This window comes from Pelophylax lessonae, assembly GCF_965119305.1.
Source record: "Pelophylax lessonae genome assembly, chromosome: 1".
In the NCBI taxonomy this organism is placed as follows: Eukaryota; Metazoa; Chordata; class Amphibia; order Anura; family Ranidae; genus Pelophylax; species Pelophylax lessonae.
This window is the reverse complement of record NC_138768.1, coordinates 315,585,557-315,605,133: the sequence shown is the minus strand read 5'-3', so window position 1 is coordinate 315,605,133 and position 19,577 is coordinate 315,585,557. Positions and strand designations below refer to the sequence as shown.

The window sequence follows — 19,577 nt, the reverse complement described above, 5'->3', positions numbered from 1 at the left end:
CTGGTTCCCGACCCAGCAGCACAGCTCCAGTTACTCCTGAATCGGATACTTCAGAGCCAATGCAACTTGGGCTCATGCGTCCCTCCTTATCGGCAGAAGTACGCTTACGGTGACGTCAGAACAATCCGTGTCTGTATTGCGGAGAAGCCGGACACTTTGTACGCACATGCCCAGCGAAGATGCGTAAGTGTCTTTCTATATCTCCCTCAAGTTACCCAGTTTCTGGCAACAATACCACTCACCTGGCTCTCTCTATCTCATTCCAGCTTCCAGAAGACCTGATCCCAGTCACCGCTATAATTGATTCCGGGGCATGCAGCTGCTTCATTGACCTCACCTTTGCTGCAGAACAACGCATCCCACTTCCACCCAAGTCGCAAGGACTTTCCATTTTCCTAGCGGATGGGTCCCACATCAAGTCTGGGCCAGTAACTCAAGAAACCCCACCATTGCCTGTGGTCACCCCCGAAGGTCAAAAGGAGTTGTTGTGCCTGGATGCCATCTCTTCTCCCTTGTTCCCCGTTATTCTGGGGTTACCCTGGTTACAAGCGCACAATGCGCAAATAAATTGGACTTCTGGAGACGTCAAGTTCCAGTCCCCTTACTGCCAGAATCATTGCTTGCCAGTACGCTATAGTGCTCCTAGCACTCTACTTTGTATGGACACTGATAAGGAGATACATTCCTCTGTCCCATTACCCTATCATGAATATCTGGATGTCTTCAGTAAACAAGGGGCCGAGACTCTACCCCCCTACCGGCCCCTATGATTGTCCGATTGAGTTACCCCCGGGGGCCGAGATCCCTTTCGGACGTATCTTTCCTTTGTCTGAACGGGAATTGGGTACCCTAAAGGACTATGTAACGGAGAATCTTGAGAAGGGATTCATCCAGCCCTCTACTTCTCCAGCAGGAGCTGGGATCTTTTTTGTAGAGAAAAAAGACCATTCCTTCGGCCATGTGTGGACTACCGCGAATTAAATAAAATTACGGTCAAGAACCGGTACCCCCTACCCTTGATTCCTGAACTCTTCCAGAGATTAAGAACCGCCGCTATATTTACCAAACTGGACCTGCGGGGAGCCTACAATTTGGTCCGTATCAGGGAGGGGACGAATGGAAGACAGCATTCCGCACCCGATTCGGTCATTATGAGTACTTGGTAATGCCTTTCGGGCTCTGCAATGCCCCGGCCACCTTCCAGCACTTCATCAACGATGTCCTCAGAGACTATCTGGACATCTTTGTGATTGTCTACTTGGACAATATCCTGGTCTGTTCTTCCTCCCTGGCCCAGCACCAAGAATACATTAAAAGAGTACTCCACCGACTCCAGCTACAAAGGCTCTACGCAAAACCTGAGAAATGCAAGTTTGAACAGCAGAGTATCCAGTTCCTCGGTCTAGTAATCTCCTCTGAAGGGGTCAAAATGGACCCTCAGAAGGTCTCCGCCATCCTGCATTGGCCCGCACCTGTGGATAAGAAGGGGATTCAGCGTTTCATAGGATTTGCAAATTTCTACAGGAAATTTATCAAGGGGTTTTCCTCTATCATCGCCCCTATTACCCTGCTCACCAAACAGGGTACCCGTTTCCACTGGTCTCCCGAGGCTCAAGTCGCATTTACAACTCTAAAGGAGCTGTTCACTTTGGCCCCTATCCTCAGCCACCCGGATCCTTCCCTACCTTACATCCTCAAAGTTGACGCCTCGGAAATCGCAGTAGGAGCAGTCATCTCCCAGCGTCAAGGCCTCAAGGACCTGATCCATCCGGTGGCTTTTTTCTCCCATAAACTTTCTCCTGCAGAGAGGAACTATGATGTAGGGGACTGGGAACTCCTTGCCATCAAGACCGCCTTGGAGGAGTGGAGGTACCTGTTGGAAGGGGCGGCACATCCCATACTTATCTACACTGATCATAAGAACCTGGAGTATTTGAGGACGGCCAAACGCTTGAGACCTCGCCAAGCACGATGGGCACTTTTTTTTCCAGGTTTTTATTCCATATAACGTACCGACCCGGTTCCAAGAATACGAAACCCGATGCTCACTCCCGAAAGTACAACAGTTCTAAAGGAATCCTTGTACCTGACACCATCTTGACCAAAGGTAATTTCCTGCTATTACAGTCTGACCTTCTTACCTCTCTTAGACAAGCCACAATAAGTGCTCTCCATCCTCCTGGAACTGTACTGGTACCCAGAAATGGATTGCTATGGAGAGGAGATCAAATTTTTGTTCCAGAAAGTGCCCGGGTGTCCATCCTGGGACTTTGTCATGACCACCCGATGGCTGGCCATTTTGGGATCCACAAGACCCTAGATCTGGTTCAACGCACGTTCTGGTGGCCCGACTTAGAGAAATGTTGTAAGCAGTATGTCTCCTGTACTATCTGCACACGAAGCAAGACAACCCGAAACAAGGCATGGGGCCTGCTCAGACCACTACCAGTCCCTGACAGACCATGGAAGATGATTGCCATGGATTTCATTGTGGAACTTCCTCCTTCAGACGGTCATTCTGAAATCTTCGTGGTAGTGGACCGTCTGTCGAAAATGGCTCATTTCATACCACTGAAGAGCACACCCTCCGCTCTGGAGACAGCGCAGGTCTTCATCAAAGAGATTGTAAGACTCCACGGGGGTTCCAATGGACATTGTGTCGGATAGAGGTGTTCAATTTACTTCTCGCTTCTGGAGAGCTTTATGTGACTCATTAAAGATCAAGTTGTCAATGTCCTCCGCATACCATCCCCAGACTAACGGGCAGACTGAGAGGACCAACCAGACCCTCGAGCAATATATCCGATGTTTTACCACCTTTGTTCAAGATGACTGGGTCTCGTTACTACCGTCAGCGGAGTTCGCATACAATAATGCCAAACACTCGGCTACAGGTCAGTCCCCATTCTATGCTAACTATGGGTTTCACCCATCCTTCTTGCCCTGCTTTGTTCCTGAACCTACAGTCCCAGCAGTCCGGGATATCATGGAGTTCCTTAAAGAGAACAACAAATTGTTACAGGATGCCATGACCAGGGCTCAGACCGCCAATAAAGAGGCCTTTGACAAAAGGAGGAGAGGTGAGTTGGTTCTTCAACCTGGCAACCTGGTATGGTTAGCCACTACCAACCTCCGATTGACATGCCCTTCCAAAAAACTGGCACCCAAGTTTATTGGCCCGTTCCCGGTGAAGAGGAGATTAAATGAGGTATCATACGAACTAACTCTGCCAGACCATTATTCTTGATCTTTAAGGATAGTTTACTGACGGGTATGGTGCCAGCTGATTGGAAAAAAGCCAACGTGGTACCAATATTTAAAAAGGGGCCGAGATGTATCCTGGGTAACTATAGGCCGGTCAGCCTAACATCTGTAGTCTGTAAGATTTTGGAGGGGATGTTAAGGGACCACATACAAGACTTTAGCAATGAAAACGGTATTATTAGTAGTAATCAGCATGGATTCATGAAAAATCGTTCTTGCCAAACCAATCTATTAACCTTCTACGATGAAGTGAGCTGCCACCTAGATAAAGGAAAGCCTGTGGATGTGGTGTATCTGGACTTTGCAAAGGCCTTTGACACCGTTCCCCACAAACGCTTACTGTACAAACTAAGGAAGGTAGGTATGGACCATAAGGTGAGTACCTGGATAGAGAACTGGCTCCAGGGAAGAGTCCAGAGGGTGATGATTAATGGGGAGTACTCGGATTGGGCGGGTGTGGAAAGTGGGGTCCCCCAGGGTTCTGTCCTGGGACCAATCCTGTTTAATTTATTCATAAATGATCTAGAGGAGGGGATATCTAGTACAATCTCAGTATTTGCGGATGATACTAAACTAGGCATGCCAATATCTTCTATGCAGGATGTGGAAACCTTACAAGCGGACCTGAACAAAATAACGGGGTGGGCAACTACATGGCAGATGAGGTTTAATGTTGAAAAATGTAAGGTAATGCACTTGGGGGCCAGAAACCAGAAAGCAAGCTACTCACTAGGGGGGGGGACCTCTGGGTGAGTCTAGGATGGAAAAAGACTTGGGGGTACTGGTAGACAACAGGCTTGGCAGTGGCATGCAATGCCAAGCCGCTGCAAGCAAAGCCAACAGAATACTGGGATGTATAAAAAAGGGGATTCACTCCAGAAATAAAGAGATTATTCTCCCGCTCTACAAGACTCTGGTCCGGCCACATCTGGAGTATGCTGTCCAGTTCTGGGCACCGGTCCTCAGGAAGGATGTGCTGGAATTGGAAAGAGTCCAGAGAAGGGCAACAAAAATAATTAGGGGAATGGAGGACATCAGCTATGAGGAAAGACTACAAGCACTGAACCTATTCTCTCTGGAGAAGAGATGATTGAGGGGGGATATGATATCAATGTACAAATACTGTACTGGCGACCCTAGCATAAGGAACAAACTATTCAGAGAAAGGAGATACAATAAGACACGTGGCCACTCACTAAAACTAGAGGAATGGCGGTTTAACCTTAAAATGCGTAAGGGGTTCTTCACTGTAAGAGCGGTAAGGATGTGGAATTCTCTTCCACAAGCAGTCGTATCAGCAGGGAGCATTGATAGTTTCAAAAAACTATTAGATGGGCACCTTAGAGACCATAACATACAGGGGTACACAATGTACGGTTAAAAGCAAACACACACTCACATCATAGATTGAACTGGATGGACTGATATCTTTTTTCAACCTCACTAACTATGTAACTATGTAACTATGTAACTCTACCCGATTCCCTCAAGATCCATCCGGTCTTCCATGTATCACTTTTGAAACCTGCAGTACCTGATTCCTTTCCAGGTAGAAGTTCGAAACCACCTGCTCCTGTCACCATCAACGGGGACGAAGAATTTGAGGTGGAGGCCATCCTAGACTGCAGAAGACGGAGGAATCAGTTACAATACTTGGTTAAATGGAGGGGCTATGGCCCCGAAGAGAACTCCTGGGAACCGGTACAGAATTTCCATGCCCAAGAATTAATCCGAAATTTTTTCCTCAACCATCCCCACAAAAGGAATCTTTTGGGCACCCGGAGGTTGCCCTTAAGGGGGGGGCAATGTCAGGGAATCAATACCCTGCGCAGGCGCACTGGCGCCGCCAACCGGCAAATGCCTATGCGCTTGCGCATACGAAGAGGCACCTTGAATAGCTAGAGGCTACCTTACAACAGCTCGAGGCTACCTTGCAGTTGTTCGAGGCTACCTTGCAATAGTTCGAGGCTACCTTGGAATAGTCAGAGGCTACCTTGGAATAGTTAGAGGCTACCTAATTTGGCGCCAAACAGCCTATTTAAACACAGCAGTCACTCCAGGTGGTTGCTGTGTTATCATCAGCTCTCCTGTTTCCTGTGCCTGTTTGTATTCTGCTGTTCCTGTTTACCTGACCCGGCTTGTCTTTGTATTCTGATTACCTGCTGCCCGCCTTGACCTTGGCTTGTCCTGACTATTCTCCTGCCTGATCCTGATCTGTTTATCCTCTACCGGCTATTGGTCCTGGACCTGATCCTGGCTCCACCAGGGAATCCGGGGGACCGTGGCCTGGTGTTAGCAAGCAGCCAAATCCATCCCCACCATCTGGGGCCCTGGTGAAAACCGGCTAACACTTAGACTCCGCGCCTATGGTGAACCTGTGCCACGCCAGTTACCCGGTAAGCCACTCCTCTTACGTCAGGCTCTGCAACATTACCCCGTGACACAGATATGGAGAATGTTAATCCCTTTTACATATTTATACAGGGGGGGGGGGGTCTGGTGAATATCTCTACTCTACCTCCTATTCCAGGGGAATCCATTCAATTATCTTTCTCCCTTCTTACATAGGCCATTGTATTAGAAGGTCAGCCTTAAAAGGAACTCTTTCATAAGGTGCATAGGTGCAATATATATATATATATACGGGAAGTATATAGGGATAGAAAGTAAAATTACAGAATGATTAAAAATCACTAATGAAACAATTAAGATCATATTCTACATTTAGGCATTTTGGTACAGAGGAATCCATTTTAAAAATCCATTGGGGTTCTAGTTTACTTAAAGTGCAAATTTTGTGGCTTCCTCTCCAATGTCTCTTAAAGGGTTCTATGCGCCAGAATTTCAATTGAGAGGGATCTCTCTGATGAAATTGATCAAAATTTCTCAAGATGCTGTGTTTATCGTAACCACTCAGGATATTTTTTATGTGTTCTTTTACTCTAATCCTAAACAGTCTTTTAGTCCTTCCAATGTATTGCAATCTGCAACTACATTCAAGTGCATATACGACTCCTTCTGTATTGCAGCTCACAAAGTCTCTTATTTTATAGGTGGATTTGTTGCTTGATGATTTGAATTTGAATATTTTTTCTTTGGGGTACTTTGTTTTCAAACATGCATAGCATCTTTACATGGGTAAAAACCCTTTCTGGTAAAGAATGAGAAGCTCTTTTTTGGAGGATCTATAACTGTTTTCACAATTTTATTCCTAATCGTTGGGGCTCTTCTATATACAAATCTCGGTTTCTCAGGAAAAGTGTCTCGTAGATGTTTATCCGATTTTAAAATATACCAATATTTCTTTATTATTTTCTCCATTTTCTTGTGTTGTATCTTATAGTCTAAGATGATTGCAAGCATATCCATGTAATCTTCGTTTTTCTCTTTGTCCTTTATCAATGCTGATCTTTGTATTCTATTAACTTCTTCTATCTTTTCTTCAATGAAGGTTGTATTATACCCTTTATTTATGAATCTATTTCCTATAAGTTTTGCTTGTTCTTGAAATCTTCTTTATTGGTGCAATTCCTTTTAATTCACAGTAATTGGCCTTTTGGTATGTTATATAGCCAGTTTGTGTGGTGGCAGCTGTCTATGGGCAAATAACTGTTCCTATCTACTTCTTTAAAATGTGTTTTAGTTATTAAAGTTTCATTTTCCTGCAGGATTAAAAGATCTAGGTATGGTATTTCTTTGTCACTAATGTTCCATGTCAGCTTGATATTTTTCTCATTCATATTTGTATTTGACTTTCATATCTTGGGATATCGTCTAAAATTTACACCAAAAACATCTAGCAGGTTGTGGCCTAAATTGATGAAGAAATTAGTTTTTTTCAATTTTTTATTGGATGCTTTTTAAAGCACAAAGTAAAAAATATATATATATATATATTTTTAAATTGTCGCTGCTTTGTTGTTTGTAGCGCAAAAAATTAAAACCACAGAGGTGATCAAATACCACAAAAAAAAAACTCTATTTGTGGGAAAAAAAATACAATACATAAATTGTATTTGAGTACAGCATCGCACGACCACACAATTGTCAGTTAAAGCAACGCAGTGCTGTATCACAAAAAATGGCCTGGTCAGGAAGAGGGTAAAACCTTCCAAGGCTGAAGTGGGTAAAATTGCGGCTTCCAGTCAAGTTTACAAAAATTTGTTTTGCTTTGTCATACAGTATATCCCCCAGTGCCCACCCCCACCATGCAATTTTTTTATGGCAATCCCTTGCCAAAAAGCCTAGAAAATGGCCATTATTGTTTTTTTTTTTTTTTAACATTCAGTTGTTACTGATTTAATACGGTTCAGATTCACCACCTAAACGTCACTCATGCTTTGTGAACATACCTTGAACTGAATCCAGGTGTGTTCGGCTCATCCCTACTTGTCAAGTATATTTAAATGTATAAGGAGCATAATCTGGGCATAAGTGCAGTTTAACTCTGCTCCCACTGACTGCTGGATCCAAAGCGACATCAAAGCTTAATTTTTTTAGGGTGTAATGGGTTTGTGGTTTTAAATCTCTCAGATATCTATATACCCCTCTGTCTTTTAGATAATTTTGCGGAGAGTCACTTTGAACGTTAAGGTGTTAAGCTTCTTGGCCAAACACATGAAAGTGCTTTGAGACTTGCAACGTCTAAAAGCTAATATACTGTAGCCCTATTGCAAGAGACCCATTTGCCCTCTGAAGATTTTCCACGGATGTGCAAATTGTATGTGGATCGACTGTATGCCTCCGCCTCAATCAAACAGAAAGCTGGGGTAGTGATCCTTCTTCATAAAAATCTGGCTTGCAATTCGATATCTGTAAGTAGGTAAGTAAGTAAGTAAGTAAGCGACAATCAGAACCGCATTTTTACAGTACACCTTTGTTTTCCAACTAGGGACCTCCTAATTACTAATGTGCATACCCTCAATTCTCCTGCCAAACATTTCTTCCAGGTTAAGTGTCATCCCACTTAACCCAAGCTCACTTGATAGGCAGGGATTTTAATGCCATGGTGAATACGATGGAGGATAGGTCAACAAGTAAACCTTCTACTGCAACCTCTACTTCGAACTAACACACCCTTCTTTCTCATTGCATAGAGACCCTGAAACTTGCGGATGTTTGGTACCTGGTGCACCCGGAGTACAAGGAGTATACATTCTACTCCTTCCCACATCATACCCTGACTAGACTTGACTATCTATTCGGTACCACACCGCTGCTACCGTTTACTAGAGACTCGCATATTCACAAAATGGCAATTTCTGACCACAGTCCAGTGGTGCTTCAACTATATGACTTTCTCGTTCAGGGTTCCACCAGACTATGAAGCTTTCCATCATATCTCACGCACCATGCTGACCTTTACAGTGCTATCCAAGATGCGTGGACAAAATTTGAAGTTACTAACGCCTCGCATATAGGTGATCCTTATCTGTACTGGAAGGCCAGCAAAGCCTTCCTTCAGGGCAGGGTCATCTTTTTTGTCTCTCTCTATAAGAAAAACGACAATATAAAATCCCCAGTGAGCGCCTTTGGTCTGTGCAGGCTCATTTCGCCCAGCACAATGCCCCTAAACATAGCTAACGCCTTTTTGATTTATGGGCTGAAACCCAAGAGTGCATAAAATAATCATATATGTACCTTTAATACCAAAAATATGGTAAAGCGGGGGAAACTGCTAGCGAGACTCTGCACTGTGCACACAAACTACGCACAATTTCGCATTAAAGAATATGCAGGGCAACCTCACTTCCTCCTCTAGTGCCTTTATCAAGAACTTGGAGTACTTTTAAGCCAACTTATATGATTAGGGCGCTATAGATTTTTGACCGAATTCCTTAACCTGATCCATTTACTAGAAATAGACCCGTCCTCCTTGACCACTCTTAACACTCCCAGCTGTGACTCAAGAAGTTGTGCAATCTCTTCCCTAGCCAATGGTAAAGTTCCTAGCTCTAAAGGATACACGCCCACATTCTACAAACTAACCAAAGACATTTTGACCCCCACTCTGTTATCAGTGTATCACGGCATAAGGGGGAAGCTCACATCTCCAATCAGGTTACCAAGCATACATTTAAGTTATCGTGAAAAAGGACAAAGACCCTACTGAACCAGGCTCATACGGCCTGATATCACTTCTGAAGATTGACAATAAAGTGCTCCCTAAAATTGTAGCATCACGTCTAGCATTCATAATGCCCTCATGTATACACTGGGCCAAAGCAGGATTCATTAAGGGTAGGTCAGCTACCTATAAACTATGGATGTTGTTTGCGGCTCTGGAGAATGCAAGATCTAAACCCTCTGAGGACCTGGCAATAGTTACTTTGGACGCTGAGAAGGCTTTTGACAATGACAGTCTCCAATGGCTTTTCCTAGTCCTCCAGAGGTTTGGGTTCTTAGGGGTTTTTAGGGGCCCTTCCAGCATCTTATATCTTCTATGTATTCTGCTCCCTCCACTAGTGTAGTAACTGCAGGCCATGTCTCAGAATCGTATTGTATAAGGGGTCATAACAGGGCTGCCCTATTTCACCTTCACTCTTTAACCTGTCACTGGTCCAAGGAGCATGGGGTTTGGGTTGGTTATCGGGAACTACACTTAGCTCTTTTTGCAGATGACATCCTAATCTTTACGTCCAATTCTCAGGTGGGCATGACCAAAATACAAGACATGTTTACTCTACTGTCAATGCTCCGGGCTGCGCGGATACATTTTTCGAAAAACTCTCTATTATAATACGTGCCCCTCTTGGGTACACTCTTTTCCTTTTCCTATAGCTAAGGGAAACAATAAATATTTGGACATAAAAATAGAAAAAATGCCATTATACTACCTTACCTGCTACCCTGTGATAACAAAAATAGAGGGTGAGCTGGAGGCATGGATGGACCTCCTGATCTCGCTTTTTGGGAGATGCCACTTATTTAAGATGGTAAGTTTCACACACTTACTTTACCTCCTCCAAACTTTACCGTTATTGATCTGACATTAAGATCTTCACATACTAAATAGGGTGCTTACCTCCTTTCTATGGCGTGGAAAAAGACCTTGCATAGCCTTATCAAAATTGTATCTCCGAATGGGCGAGGGGGGTTATTCTTCCAAACATTAGTGTTTAGAATAAAATCATGTCTATTACATGTTAGTTTTGACTGGATTTCGCAGGCTTCTAAATATACTAATGTTGTTTTGGAATCCCATATGGTGCACCCTTATAACTTGGTTGCTTTATTGCATTGCAAGTTACAAGCTCTACCCCCACCTCTACAACATAGTCTCTTAATTTGTGATGCTATAAAAGCTTGGAGGGAGATACGAAAAGGCTAGGCTTATCTCCACTGGTGTTTAGCCACCTTTCAATTCAGGGAAATCCAATGTTCCCGCATGCTCAACAATATTGCTCAGGCAATCTGAATATGGCTTTCAAAAGGATTGACCAGCGCTGTATCCTTATTGGATATGACATCAGGGGTCATCCATCCATTCCCCATGTTAGCCGAGAAATATGACCTGCCTAACCACCATTTTCTACATGTTCAACAATTAATTTACTGTTACTATACAATACAATATTAGACATATACTGGCCTCTTCACTGTTCCTTGGTTTGTTCTTGGGGCCATCAGTCACCTGACATACTTGACCGCATCTTGGCTGGCTTTAACTCAATTTTCTCCCTAGTCAAAACTAAATGCCTCTGTGTCTCAGTGCTAGTCCATCACTTTTTCATTGTTTCTGGACTGGGCACTTTTCTGTGTGGAGCACGATATTCAGCACCTTACTTATAATTGGACTATTGACTTTTTTTGGACTGCCCCTTATTTAATATATACAAAACTTTTGCACTTTTGCACATTTTGGCACTTTATATTTACATTTATTGTATATTTATTTGGACTTTAACCATGTATGCGATCCACTTTTAGCACATATGTGTGTGAGCGTATGAGTATTTTTAACACCGATGCATTTTTCACTATTTTAGTGCACTTTATATTTATCTATTTTTTATCTACCTGGTAGCGCTGTTTTAATATTGCAATCTACTAACATGCTTACATGTAGCAAGAAGAGCAATTCTAAAAAAAATGTCTTTCTTCGACACTTCCTAGTGTCCGATATCAAAAAGGAACTAAGGCTGCTGCTGTATAGAGAGAAGTTAGACATGGAATTATTTCCTCACTTGTCTATCAAAAATTTCTACAAATGGTAGGCATTTATCCACCTTGCTGTATCAGCATCCAAGAAAGTCTCCATAACTTCAATGCTTCACCATCTGGACTATCACACCCCAAGGTCAACAACTCTTTAGCTGATAGTAAATAATAAAGATTGCCTCACTTAGCCTTCATGATGGTATCCCCTAACTCTGTGTCTAGAAGGGTAGTTCCCCCTCTTCCCTTCTTCCCTGGTCCTTTGTTTTGTTCACTTGTTTTTTTATTTTTTGTATGGTTCTGTTATCATCACCGTACGGCCATATAGGATTATTGATTCTCTCTTCGCTTTGATTCATGGGTTCAATACAGAAAGCACTCTCCTCCCCTGAGTGGAGACGGGTTTGCTCTGGTTATGTGTCCATGCCTCCACGAAAATAGAGAACATCAGTCTTGCTATGTCTTACCACCTAATTTACCTAAAGGTGGTGCCTTCAGTTTTTACAAGCTGGTATCTCTCTTAATGGACTATTTTTTTTTTTTTTTTGTTTTTGTATGTGCTGTATTTTTGTGTATATGAATATTTCGTTATTTTCAGGTGTGCATTTATCCTGACCTTTGGTGCTTGCTGTTTATTAACATGCTCAATCTGTAGTGTGTTGCTGTGCCATTCATGTAAATAGCAATTCAACTCACTGTACTGTAAAGCTCAACTCAGGACGCACTTCAGCACACCTCAACAACTATATTAGGTGTTGCAAAAGAAGGTTCATATGCTCTGAACCACAGACGCATTGTGGTGCATTGGCAGCCCATTCATGAGGAATGGACTGCCTTAACAAAATGCACATTATCAAGCAATGTAGCATATGGTAATGCACTGCAAAGGGTAGCTAAAACGTAAATAGACCCTGAGTCATTTTTAGATGGCTCTAAGCAGCTTGGTATCATTGCTTGAAAACCCATATCACAGCAGATATCACAATGTTGTGAAAGGCACACTTTTTAGGCAGGCAAGTGTTCAGAGGGCTCGTGATGTGGCTGACAAGTAAGTGCAAGAAATTATGCTGGCCATATACCTAATGAAAAAAAAAACAATTAATCATTTCACACAGAACACAGGAAAGAGTTTCAAATAAACCACAGGAAATGGTTTCAAATAAAACCATTGTTCATTGGCTGAACCACCTGTTTAATGCAATTAATTTCTGAAATTAGATGACTTTTTCATGCTTTTATATTTTGGCAAGCAATCGTGTCTGTATAGCCAGAATTTTATTTTTATATCGATTACATTTTTCCAGCTTTGCTGATTAATATCAGTTTCCCTTTCTTTCCCTAAGATTAAATGATTCCCCTATCAATTGCTGCATTCTAGAAAATCTGTGTATTCGTTAACTTATATTGAAGTTAATCACTATACTACCCAATCAATGTTAGCGATGATTGGATAAGTCATAATGCTAATGAAAATCAGATGGTAAAAAACGAGTCTGGACTTCCAGGGTATAACCAACAACATAAAGAAAAAAAATCTGGGTCCATCATCAATCAGCCAAATTGGAAAATGTTTCCTCTTTTTAAGCTCAGAGCCAAACGAATCAGCAGGATGCATTTCGTTGCTTCATAGACCCCTAGACACTCTCTCCCTAAGATAAGATTCTGCCATGAATAGAGCTGGTATAGAGCTGGTACTGCCAATTCAAAGAGTAAGATCTACCCTTAATTACCTAGGAGGTGTCTGAACATTTTTTTTTTTTTTTTTTACAGGCAAAACATAAATAAGATATACCTGTGCTCATATCCCTGTAGCTTGTACATGCATATAATCTACCAGGTGCTAAAGGGGTGTGACCACATGTTAACCTTTAAAAGTATTTGGCAAAACATGTAGCGTTGAGTAAGACACACTGATATTATCATGCAAGCCTATGACTGCCGGGGAGTTTTGAATTTCTCAACTGCATATTGCTGTCTACATTTTTTTTGAGTGTTTTTAAACTTTTTTAATAAACTGTTTGACTTAAACTATGAGCAGTGCCCTTGTGCTTTCTTCCTCCATATATCATCCATATGATTCATGTGAATACTGGCAGAGTCCTGTGCTTTTGCTCGTGGGTCCTGGATGAGGATAGATCCTCTGTGTTGTGTATGATTACTTGTGGAGCCTTACATATTGTCTGTGAGTCGTTTGGGAGGACAAACCTTCTAAGCTGTTTATGATCACTAACATTGGGGTCATTGTCAAATGGTAGGCATTCACTCTTAACTCACAGGTATGTGGATTTCACTTGGAGCTATTCAGTGTGAAGAATGCTTTAACCACATGGACACAATGATTGGGATTTTTTATTTGAACTTTTCTTAAATTTTAATTTTTTATTTTACTATATGATTTCTTGACACACACAAGCTGTCACTCGGTTTTGGTGGAGTAAAGTTCTGCACTTGTATTATTAAATACGTTACCTTCTGTAGGAATATAGATCTGATGCTGGTGTAATGCACTGTTGGCTGGTCTCTAAATCTGGTCTCTAAATGGTCTCTAAATCTGACATATGCAAGAAGTTATTTTGAAAGTTTGCCTGGATTTATATCTCAGTAAATTAAACAATTAAACTCCACATCCATTGAATGTTGGAGCTTTATTCTGGCTACAGATTTATAATATCCTAGATCTTTGGATCCTGTCTGTGCCTTATATTGGAGCTTTAATGCTTTACATTAAGGTGGAATTTAAGCCTAACACTAACTGCTCCTAAAAAATGTTCCCTTCCCCTTCCACCTACTTATTTCCTGTGTAAAAAAGATCTGTACACTTACCTTTTTTAGTCCAATCCATTCTGGTCACATGGTCCTGCAGCTCTTGCTCCACTCTGTCATGGAGCACTCAACGATGGCTGGGAATTCTGGGAGCTGTGATGTGACCCATAGGCTCCCATGGTCCAGTCGTGGTCGGTGCTACCTAAACTCACCTGTAGCAGCAGCCAACTGACATAGGGGATCATATGACCGGACCTGAGCAGACTAAAAAAAAAAGGAAGTATACAGATTAATTTTTTCTTTTTAGGTATGAGGAGGAGGGAGGAAACATTTTTAAGAATGGTTAGTGTTAGATTAAAATTTCACTTTAAATCTTTTGGTGGGAGAAATAGGGATGTTTTCTATTTAGTATCTGATTGGAGACTTTAAAATGGAAACCTATGCATTTTCTTCAGTGGCTCTATACATTATGTGCTTTAGTAAACATATAATGTTTTACCTATTGTTGTGCGTAAAAATGAACTGAAAGCAAGAAGCCGTGCCCAAAACATGACAGGCAGAGGGAAAAGGAACAGAGGGAGTCATTTTGGTACAAGTAGGGCTTTACCTCCTTATGTCAGAGCCTACAAAAAGGAGAGCAGTGAGAACAGTAGTGACATCACAAAATTCTACTAGCCATCAGAGGCAGCAGTACCTTAATCTTATAATGCGGACATACAGCCATGAGGTTATAAGTACTGGAGTGCCTAGGCACACTCACATATCAGGAAGTCTACTGAAAATTTTCAGGAGGAATTCACAACTAAAAGTGAATTTTTTTAGGGTACCGCTGAGGCCTAAGCACATTCACAAACTAGGAAATCTACTGCAATCTTTCAGGAGCAATTCACGACAAAATTAAATCTTTTAAGGTACTGCTAAGACACATTTAATACTGTTAGATGTTCCCTATAGCATAACAAATCTTGATTTTTGAGTTCAGGTCCACTTTAATGTTGATTTTAAGTAGTAAATGGCATTCTTTAATTGTATGACAATAAAAGATTTATATGGGCTGCATTCTACCCATGAAAACCTAGAAAACCATTCTACCACTCTGTACAAAATCTTAAAAAAAAAGCTATTGCTTGGGGCTACTCAATAAAAAAATTAAATAAAAAATATTTCTAACATTTTATTTACATGTGCAAATGAGCAAAAAAACTTTTTTGCTCTGGATGCGTTTCTGCAAAGCCTTTTTTATCTCCTTGTTTCTTAAACAATAGATAAATGGATTTAAAAGTGGAGTCAGAATGGAGTAGAACACAGAGATCAACTTGTCCTCTTCAAAGAAATAACTTTCCCTTGGCCTAACATACATAAATATAACAGCCCCAAAATATATTATAACCACAGTTAGGTGGGAGCCACAGGTGGAGAACACTTTCCGACGCCCTACTGTGGATGGTATCTTCAAAATGGCAGAAATAATACTGATGTATGACAAAAGAATGAACATAAGGCAACTAAAAATAATGATCCACATTAAGCTAAAAAAATTGGATTTCAGTAGAGATGTATCAGTGCATGAAAGCTTTAATAATGGTGAAACGTCACAAAAGTAATGGTTAATGATATTTGGTCCACAAAAAGACAATCTTGCTAAGAAGGTCACAGGTAGTAAAGAACCAAGGAAGATACCCAGCCAACAGCCACATGCTAGGCTCCAACAAACCTTTGAGGTTACAATGGTATTATACCGTAAAGGATGGCATATAGCCATATATCGATCATATGCCATAATGGCCAATAACAAGTGCTCTATTCCTCCAAGTAAAAAGAAAAAATAGCACTGAGTAAAGCAAGCTCCAATAGATATTTTGTTTATGCTGGTTAGAAAACCTAAGAGCAGCTTAGGCACAGTCACTGTTACGTAGCAAATCTGCATAAAAGCAAAGTTGCTAAGGAAAAAGTACATAGGACGATGAAGGTGACTATCAGCTTGAATAATGGTAATAATAACAATATTCCCTGTCACTGTTAATACATAGGCAATAAAGAAAATAAAAAAGAGGAAGCGCTGAAAATTCTGATTTGTTGGAAATCCCACAAGTATAAATTCTGTCACAGCACTTTTATTCCAGAAACTCCAATTTTGCATTGTATTCTAAGGCAATCCTAATCATGAAAAAAATGTTTTTAGCTTTTTACACAGTTAAATATTCCTATAATATATGCTAACATATTTGCTATATGTCAGTTAAGCAATGATTATTTTAGATTTTTTTCCTTTTAGGTAGGTACTAAAAAACAGCACAACAGTATTGATTGTCCAATAAAATTTGTATTATTTGGATATGGAAAATCCACAGTTATTTCTGTTGATAATTTCCTCTTAATTCAATACATTTATGGATTATTGAGATACATAACATATTTTTTTTCATTAACAAATATACACAATCATACGCGATCACAGAGCATAGTTTCCAAACAAAATATTGCACTGTGTTCCTAAAACAATAAAGGGTTGACTGATTATTGAACTGACTGATTATTGAATGAAGAGTGCTTATTCCAAAGTTCCAATTCTTCAATCAAATTTGCTCTGCTGAAATTAGACCATTAAAAAATTGATTCTAGGGGGTGTGGCCTGGACACGGACAGTGATGGACATGTAGTCTCTAGCTCCTGCTCCTGCTCCTTGAGACCCAGCTTAAGATCTGCATTGCCGAGATAACCCCTCTTTGTGCCGACTGATTATGAATAGATCCTACCGCAGTGCCTCGGCTACCAGATCGAGGTCTCACCGAGACTCTACACCCCAGAATGGCAGAGATATCCAGGAGTTCTTTTGACCACCATCCAGAGACACAATGCGTTCTGCTTCACCACCAGCGCACCAGTCTCCCTCTCCTAACAGGAGTGTTAATGGAGGTGAACCTCTGCTTGGTGGATTACCTGCCTGCCAAAGTACCAACACGCCAATTGGCCTGAATGACCTCCGTGCAGTGGCGGCCAACATTACATCCACCTTGTCAGCTGCCATAGCGGATCTCAAATCAGCGCTCCACGCTGTTGCGGGCAGAGTGGACGAAATAGAGACAGTGTCTGCACGCCATGAGTTTTGCAAGGTAAAGGTAGAAGAACCGCACTCAGGTAGGTAGAAGCAAATCAAAGCAAAAATGGTTTATTCTTCAAATGGATAAATGAACAGACAGTGCAATGGGGAACAGATGTCCAGGTTGACGCGTTTCACGGCTCACATGGCCGCTTACTCATAACCGGGTTATGAGTAAGCGGCCATGTGAGCCGTGAAACGCGTCAACCTGGACATCTGTTCCCCATTGCACTGTCTGTTCATTTATCCATTTGAAGAATAAACCATTTTTGCTTTGATTTGCTTCTACCTACCTGAGTGCGGTTCTTCTACCTTTACCTTGCAAAACTTCCGGATGACGGGTCTTACCAGCACCAGGTAAAGTCGACACACCTGAGCGGCTTTGCTTTTCCCCATTCCCTCTGCACGCTATGAGACATCCATCACACAGCTACAGCAATCCTCTGATTCCCATTCCTTGCAGTTGCGAGACCTTAACCGACAGATGGAAGATCTCGACAACCGGGGTCGGAGGAATAATCTCAGGGTGCGAGGTGTCCCCGAATCCATCGATTTCCAGATGTTACCACAAGCAGTGATGGCCATCTTCAATGACCTGCTTGGAAGGACCTCTGAAACTCCGGTCAGCATGGAGAGAGCGCACAGAGCGCTCCGTCCCAGGGGGCGAAAATCGGATCCCCCGAGAGACATAGTTTGTTGCCTCTCTAGCTTCCCCCTGAAGGAGGATATCCTTAGAAACGCCAGGATTAGACAACATTTACAATACCAGGGAACTGAGATTAAAATTTTTCAGGACTTATCAAACATCACTCTCCTGCGCAGAAGGGAACTTTGCCCTCTTCTTGAGATACTCCGAGCCAGGGCTATAACATACAGATGGAAGTTCCCCTTCTGTTTGTCTGCTTCCAATAATGGTCACACAGCTCTGTTGAAGGTTCTGGAAGATCTTGAACACTTTTGTTCTACTCTGGGAAACCCCTACACTGATCTCCCGTAGTGGTACAGTGAGTTTAGAGCTCCAGCAATGAGATGATCCCTCTCAATGGAAGGAGTGCATGAGGTGGGCGACTTTAATATCGGTCGCCGCTGTGTACACCCGGCTCCCCCCCGGGGAAGAGAGGACAGAGCCCCACAACGTAATGGCAGCCCTACTGCCTCCCCAGCGCACCGTAGAGCCCATCATTGACACCTGTTACTTCTTTTTCATACGCCCTTCTTAATACTTAGCCACTAGCTAAATCTAACGTTTTGCAGCTCAGGAGAGAGCCTCAGCTCAAGGCTCCATGCTGAGATACCCCTTTTCCCTTACTACTACATTCCATGAGGGAAGCCCTGCAAAAATGGATGGATACTTTTATGAACAATTTACTTCCGTATATGTAATGTTCCGGTACCTTTGGTACCCTAAATTACACTTTCCACAAGTGTATGCGCCCTACCATTTACTTTTGGAAAGGTGCGCATACACCTTTAAGACTGGAGCTGTCATCACTCAGCGCCGGACTAGATGGCTATTTAAGGCGTCGGTTCTCACTCACATGTGTTCGTTCAAACACCCTTATCTGGATGCTAACCTTGCTTGAAGCTTCCATGCTTGCAAGCTTACTTCGCTGACGGAACCTCGCTGCGCTGATCCCTGTATCCCGCTACTGGATCATCCGCCTCTCCTGAACCCCCCTTCGGCTGTATCGCTAATAGTGCTAAGTACCCCGCAGGGGAATTCTCTATAAACTTATACTAAGCTTACACTATCTAGCTCTGCATAGTAGAGACTGTTTATCACATCTGCATAAACTAGATTGCTAGCTCTTGAGACTACTGCTACTTTTCTGCACTGGGTTGATCTCTTTTGTATGTCCACCTGCTATTCTATCATCTGCTATCATACAACATTGCTAAACCTTCCTGCATCCATCTGTTACTGTCTCACCTTCAAGTGTCTATCACCTACCACCTCCACTCAACCTATACCTCAAACCTTCATCATTGTGTTACCACATGCATAAAGTCACTCTAAGAACCAGCTTGCTAATTGTGTGTATTTACTGGCTGAAATAAGACCTTCCACACATGATGAGTCATTGAGGTTGGGAATGGTATCTCAGCATATCTCTTACATGACTGCTGACGTGGAACTATTTCTGCAGCTGAAAATCCACACCATATAAAAACGCAGGAGCGTTACAGATTGAACGAACCCAAAAATGGATTCAGCAGAAATAGTTCCAGAAATAACCACTCAGGTGACACAATTAAAACAGCAAGTATCTGCGTTAATACACGCACTTGCTGA

The 19,577-nt window shown here is 42.2% G+C and overlaps 1 protein-coding gene across 1 annotated transcript; it reads right to left on the bottom strand.

The window, feature by feature from the left end:
* Positions 1–15,358: 15,358 nt before the first annotated feature.
* On the bottom strand, positions 15,359–16,141 carry LOC309544358 (olfactory receptor 226-like; the record flags this gene model as incomplete). Its single annotated transcript, XM_082243257.1, has 1 exon — positions 15,359–16,141. The coding sequence occupies one exon, from the start codon at positions 16,139–16,141 to the stop codon at positions 15,359–15,361; it is 783 nt and encodes a 260-aa protein (XP_082099383.1).
* Positions 16,142–19,577: the final 3,436 nt, after the last annotated feature.